At 39.2% G+C, this 13810-nt stretch overlaps 3 protein-coding genes across 3 annotated transcripts; 2 read left to right on the top strand and 1 right to left on the bottom strand.

The window, feature by feature from the left end:
• The first annotated feature begins 2549 nt into the window (after positions 1-2549).
• Positions 2550-3748, top strand: LOC124415090 (outer dense fiber protein 3-B-like). The gene is made up of 4 exons (XM_046896391.1): positions 2550-2594; positions 2670-2885; positions 2951-3155; positions 3421-3748. Exons 1-4 carry the CDS (start codon positions 2552-2554, stop codon positions 3677-3679), a joined length of 723 nt encoding a protein of 240 aa, XP_046752347.1. The 5' UTR covers positions 2550-2551; the 3' UTR covers positions 3680-3748.
• Positions 3749-4012: 264 nt separating this feature from the next.
• LOC124415088 (outer dense fiber protein 3B-like) lies at positions 4013-6425 on the top strand. Its single transcript, XM_046896390.1, has 4 exons — positions 4013-4272; positions 5562-5762; positions 5838-6012; positions 6086-6425. Exons 1-4 carry the CDS (start codon positions 4179-4181, stop codon positions 6339-6341), a joined length of 726 nt encoding a protein of 241 aa, XP_046752346.1. The 5' UTR covers positions 4013-4178; the 3' UTR covers positions 6342-6425.
• A 741-nt stretch (positions 6426-7166) lies between these two features.
• On the bottom strand, positions 7167-11324 carry LOC124415091 (sodium channel protein Nach-like). Its single transcript, XM_046896392.1, has 10 exons — positions 11147-11324; positions 10826-11003; positions 10017-10162; positions 9781-9919; positions 9555-9677; positions 8716-8887; positions 8164-8217; positions 7711-7906; positions 7533-7639; positions 7167-7388 (listed from the first exon to the last, which is right to left on the bottom strand). The coding sequence occupies exons 1-10, from the start codon at positions 11305-11307 to the stop codon at positions 7177-7179; spliced, it is 1488 nt and encodes a 495-aa protein (XP_046752348.1). The 5' UTR covers positions 11308-11324; the 3' UTR covers positions 7167-7176.
• Between the last annotated feature and the right edge of the window lie 2486 nt (positions 11325-13810).

Raw genomic sequence — 13810 nt, 5'->3', positions numbered from 1 at the left:
ATGTTTTATGTTCCCTATCAGTAGAGCGAATGGGATTCAGCTAAAAAGCTTATCAACGAGCTCAGGCAGCGCGGTGATGCATTTCTTGTAGTTAGTTATTGGCAAAGTTTTCAATTCCGGATCCTGCGGCCCTTGGGAATCAGGATCACGATCTGGTTAAACGCAATTTCCAACCTACATGCTGGTCCGAACCTCAGTACTATCCACGATACTTCGGTAGGAAAAACCCTTCAAATTTATTTTTTTTGAATTATTACTGAAGATCTTTAATATGTATGTGTGCACATTTTTTTTCGCCTCTGTATATTCGTCTGATTATGAAATAAATGTGTGCAAGCTACAGTCTTATTTATTATATGAAATTTATTTTCAACGGTAAGACGAAAGCGTTGCGTAAATTACACAAATGAAATTTTTTATGTCATGAGTCGTGCATATTGAGTCACGATACTCAAGTAGTGAAAAGATAGGGAATAAGTTCGGTTCAAGATAAAAGTCGCGTCGTGAGTCAGAATTGGCGGTAAGGAAGAGGATGTAATAATATGCTAGAAAAAGTGAAAAGAAGGTCGAAAGACAAGCGTTCTTTAAATTTTTGATAATCTAGTTCAAATTACCAAAATTTTCAGAAATTATGTGTCACATATGTATATAGTTTTTGAGTCACCAGATTGCGCAGTCGATCGAACTGCGTCTCTCGATCCGATGCGCTAAACTAACTGAGAGTTATCTACAACAAAGGAAAGTTGTATTTTTTTGAATTTATATTTAAATGAATAAATATTGAATTAAAAACCAAAATCTTCATATGCTTTTGTCTTTTATACGTTGATAAATAAGTTTTAAAGGTTTTGGTTGACAGTACAAGCAGCAGGTAGCAGCTCGTTGAAATAAAAAGCAAACTTTATTTAATGAAATCATTTTTTCTTTTGTTAGTTACGTAGAAAAAATGAAAATTTGACTTTGAATAAATTACCGAAGAGTGACGATAAGTACTGCCGCATCTAACATGCACCAGTTATCTTACTGCGAGTGTATTCGAATTTACTTTGAACCTTGAAAGTTACGATGAACAGGCACTCGTTAAATTTATAACTTCGTTGGGTCACCTCGAGATAGAGAGACTTTTTCAAACGCGATTTTTTCAAATAAAAAAAAAAAGGTCAAGTCTAATCTGTAGATATAATTCTTAACTAAGCTATGTAAAGTTATAAATTGTCAAACCCATGGTGGATATGACTACAGTATTGATGCCACTTTGCAGATTTCCGATGTCTACACCTGATGTCGCGAGTCTTTCGTCTCGAGGAACATACTAGACGAAAATTACCCGGCGAGAGACCTTACAGCCCGCAGTTTCTCTCTTTCATTTCATTTCAACGTACTAAGCGACATCAAAGAACACCCGGCACGATATTCGAATTGAATATTTTTCGAACGTCGTTCATACAGGCGCTTTTCTTATTATGCTCTTGCGAAAGGAATTTATCAAACTAAACCCGCGTCTTTGAGACGACAATTATTAAAACAAACTTCTGAAACCGATATATATTTATGTTGTTAAGCTTTTGTCACGTGATATCGTTGACAATTCCCAAGTGATTTCCAAACAATTTCCAATTTTAAAGGATAGCTTAACTTCCAGTGATTTCTAAACGATTCAGAATCAGTGAATCACACCTTGCAAAGGTATCGCATTATTTTATAATAAAAAATAGCAAACCAGAAGAGTATTCTCGCACCTTCTTCAGTTCAATGTCACCCTCCAGGTGTTCGTAGACTCGGTAACTGTCTGATTTTGATACGGGTGCTTCCACTGGTCGTATAGAAAATGGTTATCAGTAACGACTCCATGAATTGATGGTCTGTCTCGGTTTGCGGTTGAAGTATATCTGACAATGAGTAGTTCTCCATTCGGCACGACGCTTAGCACGATTCCGAATGTTTTATGTTTCGCATTAGCACAGCGAATGGGAATTGGTTTAATAGCTGATTAACGATCTCAGGTTGCGCAATAATACATTTCTCCTCGTTAGCTATTGTCAGAGTTTCCACTCGTCAGACATCTCATGATGAGAATGACCGAAAATCTTCATACCGAAAAAATTCCACGTGCAAAAAAGTAATAATAAGTCTTGGATGGATTTAGCCTGACGTAGAAGCCACGCTCAACTTCATGAGGGGGAGAAATTCACTGGGTGTGAAACCGAATAACCATATTTCTCGGTTCCATTATCCTATCCAGTGACTAATTTGTGGTTCCACTTAAAGAATGGAGCCAGGTGGCGAGCGTAAAAGTGTCGATATTAGATTAGTTGAGAATCTATTGATCGAGGCTTGCTGAGGGCTTGGTACAGTGGATTATAAATGATCGAACCAAGGCTAACGCGGCCAGTTCGCACGTCGAAGACAAAAGGGACGCTAAGTCGACCATATGTATGGTCTTCACTTTTCACTGTCAACACATACGATGTTGACGGTAAAATTTTTTTAACCTCTTTTTGTACAAATTTTGCTACGAACATCCTTATTTTTAACCACTTTAACAACAACCATGGACGTCAAGGAAAAACCGAAGCTCAGCTGCACGGCGAGGGGTGAGTACCTACCACCTACCAACATTTTATCATCAACTTCGCAATACCAATTTCCTTCTAAAATATGATTCTCAGCGGGTCCAGGCCCGGCTTATCTGCTGCCCACTCTTGTCGGCTACAACGGTCACGATCCGTCGAAATATCGCAACCCTGCTTTCACGATGAGGACTCGAGTCGGCACCAATATTTACGCTGGAGGACCAGGTCCCCGCTACAAGATAGAGGGCCTGACTAACTACGGAGTGCAAAAGGCCCCCGCCTACTCCCTCGGCTTTCGCGATGGCACCAAAAGTTGGCCTCCGTTTCTCGAGTAACCCCTTAACTCTCGACTAAACTACCGAGCAATATTTTTCCAGTGGCGAGCTGTAGCGGCCCAGGACCTGGGGCCTATAGTCCGGAGAAATGTCCGCCCATGAATCACAGTGTGAGACCAGCGGCCTTCACGATCAAAAGCCGAACCAGTGATCACATGTCCGGGGATGGACCGGGCCCCATTTACCTAATTCCGTCCTGTCTCGGGCCCAAAGTCCCGGACAAAACCGCCTTGGGAGCATTTTCAATGTACGTATGGATCATGGTTTAGGATTAGGATGCCCGGGGATTTTTTCACACGGCAGTTTAGTTGTAAAGAAGGTTAAAGGTTTGCAGAGTTATACGAGTGGTTTCAAAGGATTTATCTCATTTCAATGGATATCGAGTTGAAGCTCAATGTGCCAATTGAACACAACCATTTACAGCTTCCTTTTCTACCACTTTTTTTTTACCACCATGCTTCTGGCCAGAATCCACCCTTAATTTTATTGCTCTACGTTTGACGACCCCACAGTGCGGGCCGGCATGGAAAGGACTACTGCGATTCAAGTCCAGGTCCTGCGGCCTACGGAAATCAGAATTACGACCTGGTTAAGCGCAGACTTCCAGCCTACACGCTGGCCTCGAGACAAAATAAATTTGGAACCGCGTGTGGACCCGGACCTCAATACTACCCACAATACTTCGGTGGGAAAAATCCTCCGAAATTTTCGTTCGGGGTAAAACACAGCGAATGCGCACCACCGGCCGTCACCGAATACGACGACGAGTAATTAACTTCGAGTGTATTCCTCAAGATATTTAATATTTATGCGTGCACATTTTGTCCCGCGTCTATGTATTTGTCTTCAATAAAATGTGCAAGCTACATTCGTCTTTGTTATTTGGAATTTATTTTTCAACACTAAGGCGTTTTGCGCAACTTGCAATTAAAAAATTTCATGTAGTTGTAGACAATGGACATTGTGAATCAATAAGACAGCACAAATCAGTTTTTATGAACTGTTTCAAACCTAGTTCGAGATGAAAGTCACGTGGTGAGTCAGAGCTGGCAATGAAACAAACAAAAAAAAATGAATAAAAATCAGCAAGAGAGACGCGAGCTTCAAATTTTGCACACCTGCGTGCATCGGTGTCATATTACAGATAATTTAGGTTAAAATAACAAAATTGTCAGAAATTATGGAGTGAAGCTTCAAGCGAGGATCAAGACTTTCGTAAATCTAAATTCAACGTATGAACAGAAACCACGATTAATTTCTCCATCCAATAATGCCAGAAAAGAAAGAAAAGAAATCAAAAAAAGACAACTCAGAATCATCTAAAAAGCAACCCAAGAAGTCCAATGGCTGCGTCAGCAACAAAGGTAAGCGATGCATGCCATTTACGAGCACTAAATTCGATTTGCTTATTCAACGACTTTCTATCGCCAAAAATATCGCGTATACAGGTAGGAGAGCTATTTCCGCCCGCTAACACCGAGTGGTGCCGATAAAATTGCCTTTGAATAAATTGCCGCAGAGTCGCGATGAGAGCTGCCGCATCTATAATGCACCAGCTACTTCAATGTGAAAAAATGTGTGTGCGTTGGCACTGGTTTATCCATGTATTCGAATATACTTTAGACCTTTAAAGTTACGGTGAACAGGCACTCGTAAAATTGACGACTTTGCTTTGGGTCACCTCGAGATAAAAGAGAGACACTCGCTGATGGTCGTATAAGAATTTGACTAGAGCGTGAAGTTGCAGCGCGATTTTTTCTCCGAATGGTCGAAACAACAGAAGAAAAAATCGTTCGAAGTCAAACGACAATATATGCAAGAAATCGAAACCAATTGGTACCACCCAATAATAGCTATTTATGTGGCATGCCCGTAAGCCGCCTGTTTTTTTTTAGCAAGGATAAAGATTTCTTGACGAGCTGAAGGCGAGCCGGAAGCGAGTACTGAAATTATCCGAGCCAAAAAACGGTTTACGGGCATGCCACATACAATATTTTTTACGGTATGGGCATTGAAAAGCAAAACGAAGAGTGAGGTTATGTCGCGATCTGTTCGACGAAGCTACTTGATTCGCCAGTTTGGGATGCGCACTTCGAATTGCGCATCAAAACTGTGGAATAAAGACTTTATTCCGCAAATTTGTTCGCTACCGTATAAAGCGTCACTTTACGGAACGAAAACTGCCACAAAAAGTAGACCCTTCAATGCCCATGCCGTAAAAAAAAAAATATCAAACCCAACCTGCTCATGCAATTCCAATCTATGACATATGAAGCTTTAAATTGTCAAATCTAACTCTAGATACTATCAGATCAAGACATGTAACCTCATCACACAAGGTACCGTAAATTACACTGTATGTACCTTAGGTTCTTTGGTCTTAAGTTCGAATAATATTTTTCTTTACATATCATTCGTAATTATAATATTTTTTCAAAAATGACAGATCCAATAACAGACACGCGTATATATACAAACAAATTTTTTATGGTCTTTTCGAAAATTCAACATCAGATAGTGTTAAATTGATACCAAATTCTAGCCCATAGAATCCCACACCGCAATTTGGTAGCTGAACAACATTCGGAGTCAAATTCCGTGTTTAATCACATCTGATGATTTTTAACTTGACGATCATGTTACCTAATCCTAGGCCCGGGTCCAGCGCGTTACCTGCTTCCGCCGCTGACCGGATATCCTCACCATGATGTAACGAGGTACCGAAATCCCGCCTTTTCCTTCCGGGGCAGGCAGACGTCGGGAATGCCATGCAACGGTCCTGGGCCAAAGTACTACGTCACCAGTCCACCAAGGCCCCCGGCATTCTCTTTCGGGGCCCGAGCAACGTCAACGAGTGAGCTTGGAAGCTGTTAAAGAAATTTGAAAGCCGCGTTCAGCGTTTAAATACTTTGTTCCCCTTTTCTATCAGGTAAATCCTGCACCCCGGGACCATACAAACTCCCGGATAGTCCACGTTCGCCAATATTCACAATCAGCGGAAGAACGAACCCCAGGACGGCTGGCGTCACTCCAGGACCATACCAGCTGCCTCCCGTGTTGGGATGTCGGATACCCTACAAGACGGCTTCGCCTTGTTTCACATTGTAAATAGGCGAGCATGATGTCCCGAGTCCAAAGACTCAATCCCCAAAGACTAAAATCATTTAAATTTTTCAGCGGAGCTCGACCCTGCGGGACCAAATGTGACGGTAGTCCGGGTCCTAAGGGCCTGACGAACCTAGACGTGATAAGACCCCGGGCCCCAAGGTTCAGCCTTGGGCCTCGACATACCGGGAGCCTTAAGACTTGTGGTCCTGGTCCGAAGTACATGTACTGCTACAAGTGTCACAAGTGTGCGCCAAACTTCAGCTTCGGCATACGTCACAGTGACTGTGCACCACCCTTGATAACTGAGTGTGATGAGAAGTGTTGAACTTTTCTACTTTTTACGGAGAGCTGTATACCGATCAATGATTGTGACAAATTGTAATTACATAGTCAGATTGAGAATGCTTAACGAAGAGTACTCGGTTACTTATTTAAACCATTAGAATCCGCTCGGATGGATCAATATCTGCGATTTTGCTACTGCATCTTGCACAGGGATTACTTGGATACTTCCTTTTCGTTTCGTTCTGAGGTTCCTTCTCTCGTTAAGTTGCAGAGTGTCGAAACTGATGAAAATGAAAAGTTTTACACACCATTTTTAACGGGACATGTATTGAAGTATCAGTGATACTAAATCTCGAACAGATACTTGCAGATATCAATTTCTATGTGTTCAGGTTCCAGTTTTCTGACATCAGTCATGTTGACCAAAAAACTTTTTTGAGCTGAACGGCACTACAAAGCTTAAAAACCGATTGTCCAGATGCCGTTCGAAAAAATGACGTCCATTATTTACACACCAAGATTGTACGAGCTGACATTATTTTCGAAATCAAGTCGATCACATTGCGAAAACAGTCATTCGATACGATAAAAGCTCCCGCAATCAGATACTATGATTATACGCATTGCGCTTCATTGGCCTCGTCAAATTCAGCCCGCGTCGATCATTAGCGTTACACACAAGGTTTTCATTAAATTCTCCCAACTTTCATTCAACAGGCTCGAAAGAATCATTAATTGTTGACAACACAAGGCGAGATGAAAAAAGTTTATCACGTGAGCTTTTCATTTAGGTTTATAGCTGTGTATTAATTTCAAAAACATTGGATCAGAAAAGATCTATCATTAAACCATTTCAGAGAATAACCTCGTCCCTATCAGTATTTGCCATACGGCTGCATCATCTCCTGCCAATACAACGGTCGCAGACTCGGTCTCACAGCTTTGACCAAGGTGAATTTGGATGATTTTTTTCCGCTTCTCATCTCGTCCTTCCGTTTGTACAGTCGCAGAGTGAAGAAGTAAATTAATTCAACCACGCTGATCAAGCTAACACCGAGAAAGAATCCACATATCCCGCCATAATTACCTGAAATCGATTAATCAGTCGTTTCGAAGAAACAAAAAGTTTATAGAAACGAAACTGTGCAGACTTGGTGAAAAAAAAAACAAACTATTGTTAAAAATCTGCCAAATGCAAATGAAACTTTCCACTCTATCGTCTTATACTCACTCATCAACTCCCACCAGTAAAAAATAACGTCCTGTTTGAGTCTGACTGTTCCAGAATTTTGGAAAAATATGTTTATTACGGTGTGATCGATGAATTTTTCCGTCTTTCTAGAATCAAATTCATCACCAGTGGTAGAAAACAGTACGGATAAAAATACTCGACAGTTCGAAAGCCTCACCCGCAGCTTTCACGGCTCCAGGTATCGTCTCCTGCAGCGGATAAAATCGCCGAACTGAGTGTAAATTCGTAAGCGATGTCTTCGCAGGCCGGTAAGCACCTGCTACAATTTAAATATCCATCTGGTCCGTTCAAAAAATTATCGGTGAATGGTTCCATTCCATTTTCAATCCTTGGTACGACCCTCCACCATCTGTCTGCGAAGCGTAACGTGAAAAACAAAGAGGTAAATCCATGGCTGTATTCACGGATTCGATTACATGTCGCTCGAATTTCGCGGTACAAAAATAACTCAGACAAAAACAACTTAATCGCGGAATATAAATACAGAAAAAAAAAATAAATAAATAATGGGAACATTTTTTTTTTCAAATTAATATTGTTGTTTTAAGTTATTTTTGTCAAAAGTTATTTTTGCCCGAGTTATTAAAATCGGTCAGCGAATTTCACTTACCCCTGTATTTCCTCAAGCAAGACAGATCCTTGAGATCGCAAGTCCTCACGGACTCTGAAACATAAAAAATTATTGTGTATATCATATCGTAAAAATGTTCTCATTTTTTCCTTAGTTTCGTTTGAAATTTTCCAATCTGTTTAAAAAATTGTGGGACGATTTTAAAAGAACTTTATAACAATAATTGGAAATAGTTTGGAAAATCCATTGATTCTAGATATGTTAGTCGAATAAATTTGTCTCAAGCTTTTTCCAGAAGACCATAATGAAAATTTCAGTCGATATTTATGTCACACAAGTTTTTCATTCGAAACTTTGCTGATAAATTTTATACAGAGATTTTGAAAAGACTTTAGAATAATATCGGAATGAATTTTTCACATCCGATGGATGACTAAACCAATTATTTTTCTTGTTGATTACAATCTTTTGAAACTAATTTCTCATATCCTTTTCAAAAAGCGTTGAAAATTCAGACGATAACCAAAAGGAGGGTCTGATCCATTATTTGAAATACTTTCTGGATGAATTTTTCCCACTCAAGGATCGTACCTTTGTCTAGCGGCGTTGGGTAGAAAAATGGCACACAGTTGCAGTGATCCAGTATGTCGTCTATTCTGCAGTACATTATGCAATCGCTGTACGAATAGTGTCCTCCAAATATGGCGGCCAATTCATCTTTGAAAAGGCAGTCTCGTACTTCGACGCTATACCGATAAACTTCCTAAAATTCAGGAACGAAAAATATTCGATTTGAATAACGGCAACGCGTCAAAAATCACAGTCCAATGATGAAAGTCAGCTTATGATCAGACGGAGACGAATTATTTTTTACGGCATGGGCATTGAAAAGTCCACTTTTTGTGACAGTTTTCGTTCCGTAAAGTCACGCTTTATACGGCAGCGAACAAAGTTGCGGAATAAAGTCTTTATTCCGTAGTTTTGATGCGCAGTTCGAAGTGCGCATCCCAAACTGGCGAATAAAGTAGCTTCGTCGAACAGATCGCGACATAACCTCACTCTTCGTTTTGCTTTTCGATGCCCATACCGTGAAAAATGTTGTATGTGGCATGCCCGTAAACCGTTTTTTGGCTCGGATAATTTCAGTACTCGCTTCCGGCTCGCCTTCAGCTCGTCCTGAAATCTTCATCCTTGCCAAAAAACAGGCGGTTTACGGGCATACCACATACAATATTTTGTTGACCGTGTTTTTCGCGTATGGATAGTGGATCAGGTATATTATTAATTATGATTAACTAATTTATGTGACATGAGCAATTTGAAAGCCCAAGAATTATGATTTGCCTCGATTAAAATGAAAAACTTAGGTTATGTGGTGATGAAATGGCGCCGAGAACCAGGCTCTGACGTCATGAGGAAATTTTCCATACCGGAACAGAGTAAAACGACGTCGCGTGAAGAGTGATGTAAGATTCCGTCCGTGGTGCGACGATAATTTCGCGAAGACTGCCGCTCGACGTGTCCGGGAAGTCCAACGAGGAGAATATCTGGATCTTATGAACAATCAATGAAAACGGCGCTGAGTAACGACAAAAATCCATCAATCAAGATCACTGGCAGACGACTCGATCCCTCCCAAGGTTCACATTATCGTACCTTGAAGCCAAGACTGGAAAGTGTCTTGTAGAAATGGTCCGTAAAATTTGAGTACAAGGAGACCCTGAGACCAGCCTGAACACCAATGCCGACGGCATGCTCGATCCCGTTGCTCGTCACGATGTCTGCGAGGATGTTTCTATTGACGTGTCAAAGGCGTGTGCCGTAAGAATTCTACCCCTTGTGAAATGAAAATCTACGATAATATAATCAGAAATGGAAGAGCTGCCACTCACGTTCCAAAATCGTCGCTTGGTCTGACGTAGTTAAAGATGCAACAGTAACCATCCGCAGTTTTTCGGGAGTAGAATATGTCTACACAGGAGTGGTCCTTTCCTGCCCAGCTGCAGCGTTGAAGCATCGATTGGCAATTCGGGGTAATCTGAAACGAGAAATTCCGTGACTGGATCGAACAGATCGATATAAACGAGGAGATTAATTGTTTTTTGATAAATTCAGTTGATCCTCTATGAAATACTTATTTTTCTCCTTCAAATGTTATGATGATTGGAATTGAGCGTTGTTTTTAGACAAGACTTAAGAGGCCAGATAAATCAAAAAAGACTTGTGATATCTTTTTCTACTTTCTTCAAAACTGTTCAATCTTTTTCCCTTGTACTTACGTAGCTTTAAATATGCTTACAATTACCATAGACAACAACTAGTGAAGCTAGATGAATAATAAATACAATAATAATAAATAGAAATTGAAAGTTGATTAGAAATTTTTCAAAAAATTTACGTGACAGGATGTTTTTAATATTCTTTTAAATATATTCGTATCTAATATCTACCGAAATTAGTACTCACAAGTTTCGTTAGGGGAAAACGATCGCAGGCCTGTATAATTCGTATAGAATTGAGCTCGGATTTTGTTTCGAATCAAAAACAAGTTAGTCGGAATGGCAAAGCATTCATGCATTTTATCGTGCAATTAATAAGAAGTAATTCCAACGAAATTCATTTAATTTCAACGGGAATTTTTAAAAAATCTCAGAAGAACAAAAATACAATTTCACACAACATATATAACAATAAAACAAACCTCTTTCAATATTCGAGGAGCGTAACTCTCGTATCGTTGGGTCAATAATTTGTGAAGAAATTCGACACTCTGCTCCTCGCCCTCGTTCAATTCGAAGACGTAAAGGTGTCCCAAGTATTTCAACATATCCAGGATCTCGTAATAGCTGATGTTATCGTTTATGATGTTGGCGTCCTCGCTGCAATCGAGGCAATAAATGGTTAGCGAAACGTCCAAAGATTTCTGCACTTTCTGATCGAAATTCCGAGATGCAATATTGGGAATAAATTTTTATGGTGCAAAATATTTTTCACATCCCCTGGAATATTAATAGGTACCTACAATATCTGGCGGGCAATTTTTCTGGCCCCGCTCAGGCTGATCTTGTTCAAATCGCAAATGGCTATCCCCGGAAAGTCGACTTCTTGAACTGGATAATCGGTTCTGTCGATAGTCGTGACCGTTGGGCTTGTCGCGTATTCGATGGTCGCTTCAATAGTCATTGCACCGATGAATAAGATCGACGTGATGTGGACAGCGAGCCAAAAAAGCCTGCGAAGAATAATATTTCAGTTGAAGAATCAGATTTTCGAGAATTACAATCAAGCTGAGGATTTCAGTCGCCTTTTCTGTAAAGAAAATGAATAAGTTCTGGAAAAAGAAAATTCGTTAATTAATTTTTGACGATTATGTTAAGACGTTGAAAAATTTTGTGAACATGTTTCAGTAGATAAATATTGATCGTCAATTGGAATTAATTTGCTACAAAATGTTCAAACGTTTTTCAAGAATTTTTTTCAAAACGACTAAATTAAAGAAACAAACATATTTTGCGGAGACTAAACAGATGTTTGCGGTGTTTAAAATTACCGCTCTTTAGGCCGCGTTCCGGGTGTGACGTAATAAGCGCATCCTGCGATGGAACTATTGCGTAAATAATCCTTGAGCCAATTTTTGAAGTGGCCGGAAACTGGGTGGGAAAATTTTTGCTTCGAAATAGTCATAATTGTTAAAGGCTTTTGAGATTCGCTGGCTTTGGCGATTCGTGGGATACTGATTAAAAGCGGGTATCGAGAAAAATTGAGACCGAAAAGTAAAAAGCGTTTTTCGTGACTCGTGCAGAACGAGATAGTAAAACTGTAACGAGTTAGCGAACGAACGTGCGAGTTTATACCGCGTACTGAATTATGCAAGACTTGGTAAACAGTTTTTTATTTACTTCACGTTGTTATCGGTCAGTCTTACAATCCAAACGCGGAAAATTGATTGTCTATTTTAAAAATTCGTCACGAAAATATGAATAAAAAAACTCTCACGCTTCTTTGATTCCTTTTCATCCAAACTAAAATAAACTTTGTGTAATTCTTAGAAAAAGTTTCAAAAGAATTTCATAAGGATACAGAGTAATTCACGGTTGATTTAATTTAAACATCCTTGGTAAAATTTAGATTCTGTATGTCTTCACAAGATTCGAAAATTAATTGATAAGTTAGAAATAAATGTTTTTTTTTCTTTTCTTGTGCAATGACTAAATGACTTGTGCTCTAATCATTCTCATTCAACTGTCGTGAAATTCTCAGAACAAAGTCTAGTTTATAAATATTTCTGAGCGTCTTGAATCGTTCCAATTTCGTCAGAATCCGATAAAAAGGAGCAGCTTTATCTCACATTAAACAAATAATGATTTCCATTAGAGATTGCCTTGCATTCACGGCACGACGACAAGGTGTACAAGGGTCGAAAATCTTTCCTGTATAAATCAAGGTTAATGGGATTGAGTCGAAGTTAGACATCCAGAAATTGCATCAAGTCACTCGTGATTAGGAAAGTTTCGCGCAGGCAGAGGGGGGAGAAGCGAATATGATTTCATGCACATCACGTACCATCAGAGTTGGGATAATTAACGTTGTATACGTTGAGTTGCGTAACTAGATTGTACGAAACAAAAACAAAAATCGAAACACACTCGTACACGAGGTTCGGAGTGTTACGTTTTTTGCTAATTCGATGCAAAACTGCCACAAGTGGAAATATAATGCCCTGAAATTAAAAGCGGATAGAATTTACGACGACTCATTATTTATTTACTCGTCAAATTTTACAAGCCTGCCCGCAATAGCTCGCGTTACAACTCGCCTCGCAAATCAAACTTATATCAGATTTAACCAGATTGAAGGTTACGCATTATAAAGCTACACGTAATTTATTATTTATTTCGAAACAACAGGTCGAGAATTCGGGAACCAGAAAGGGGTCGATGTGTTAATTAGTTTTTTCAGGGGTTAGGTATACTTGCAAGACCAGAAAAAAAAAAAAAAAACGCTTCTTTTGAAACTTTTTTTTTAAGACAGTTTTCATTATTCATTGATCAATATTTATCAGTCCGAGATATACACATTCCAAGAAGTTACGGTAATTTTTTTCATCTAAAAGAGTGATAAACAATCACTCAACAACAAAACATTTTTTACTTTCAACATTCACCATTTTGTCGAAAAAAAAAAAAAATTAAATTTTAATTGAATCTCGCTGTCAAGTACACGAGAATATTGTTTTTAACTAATTCCAACGATTTTGCTTGCTTCAGATGATCCAGTCATGAGTTATACGTTACACACCGCTAAACTTTTTTTTTTTTTTGGGGGGGGGGGGGGGAGGGCTCTGGGAGATTGGCTGTAACTCGGTTGTTAATCACACTTTTTACGTGAAAAAATTACTGTAACTTCTTGAAATGTGTATCTCTTGAACAGATAAATATTGATCAATGAATAACGAAGACTGTCTTTAAAAAAAAGCATTCTTTTTGGCCTTGCAGGTGTACCTAACCCGTTAATAACAATATCAATAAAAACACTTTTTGGATTGAAATCGTTTTACTGTGATACGAGATCGAAAGTTTTCAAAGACAAAAGTTGTGCGAACATACGTTTTGCATGTTCAATTTTTAAACAGTTCTAAAATACAATTAATATATTTAAAAAACGAACGAGAAATCGCAACAACATG

Source organism: Diprion similis, chromosome 14 (genome assembly GCF_021155765.1).
Source record: "Diprion similis isolate iyDipSimi1 chromosome 14, iyDipSimi1.1, whole genome shotgun sequence".
Classification (NCBI taxonomy): domain Eukaryota; kingdom Metazoa; phylum Arthropoda; class Insecta; order Hymenoptera; family Diprionidae; genus Diprion; species Diprion similis.
Note: the sequence above shows the minus strand (reverse complement) of the source record. Positions and strands in the feature narration are given on the sequence as shown.

What these genes read in the sequence shown, in the direction of transcription:
- LOC124415090 (XM_046896391.1), top strand. Translation starts at nt 2,552, where the DNA reads ATGGACGTCAAGGAAAAACCGAAGCTCAGCTGCACGGCGAGGG. An exon ending in GCTCAGCTGCACGGCGAGGG is followed by an intron (nt 2,595 to 2,669) that starts GTGAGTACCTAC and finishes TATGATTCTCAG; the next exon opens with CGGGTCCAGGCCCGGCTTAT. An exon ending in CTTTCGCGATGGCACCAAAA is followed by an intron (nt 2,886 to 2,950) that starts GTTGGCCTCCGT and finishes ATATTTTTCCAG; the next exon opens with TGGCGAGCTGTAGCGGCCCA.
- LOC124415088 (XM_046896390.1), top strand. Translation starts at nt 4,179, where the DNA reads ATGCCAGAAAAGAAAGAAAAGAAATCAAAAAAAGACAACTCAGAATCA. An exon ending in GGCCCGAGCAACGTCAACGA is followed by an intron (nt 5,763 to 5,837) that starts GTGAGCTTGGAA and finishes CTTTTCTATCAG; the next exon opens with GTAAATCCTGCACCCCGGGA. An exon ending in GCTTCGCCTTGTTTCACATT is followed by an intron (nt 6,013 to 6,085) that starts GTAAATAGGCGA and finishes TAAATTTTTCAG; the next exon opens with CGGAGCTCGACCCTGCGGGA.
- LOC124415091 (XM_046896392.1), bottom strand. Translation starts at nt 11,307, where the DNA reads ATGACTATTGAAGCGACCATCGAATACGCGACAAGCCCAACGGTCACG. An exon ending in AAAATTGCCCGCCAGATATT is followed by an intron (nt 11,004 to 11,146) that starts GTAGGTACCTAT and finishes CCTCGATTGCAG; the next exon opens with CGAGGACGCCAACATCATAA. An exon ending in CGTCGTTTTACTCTGTTCCG is followed by an intron (nt 8,888 to 9,554) that starts GTATGGAAAATT and finishes CCTGAATTTTAG; the next exon opens with GAAGTTTATCGGTATAGCGT.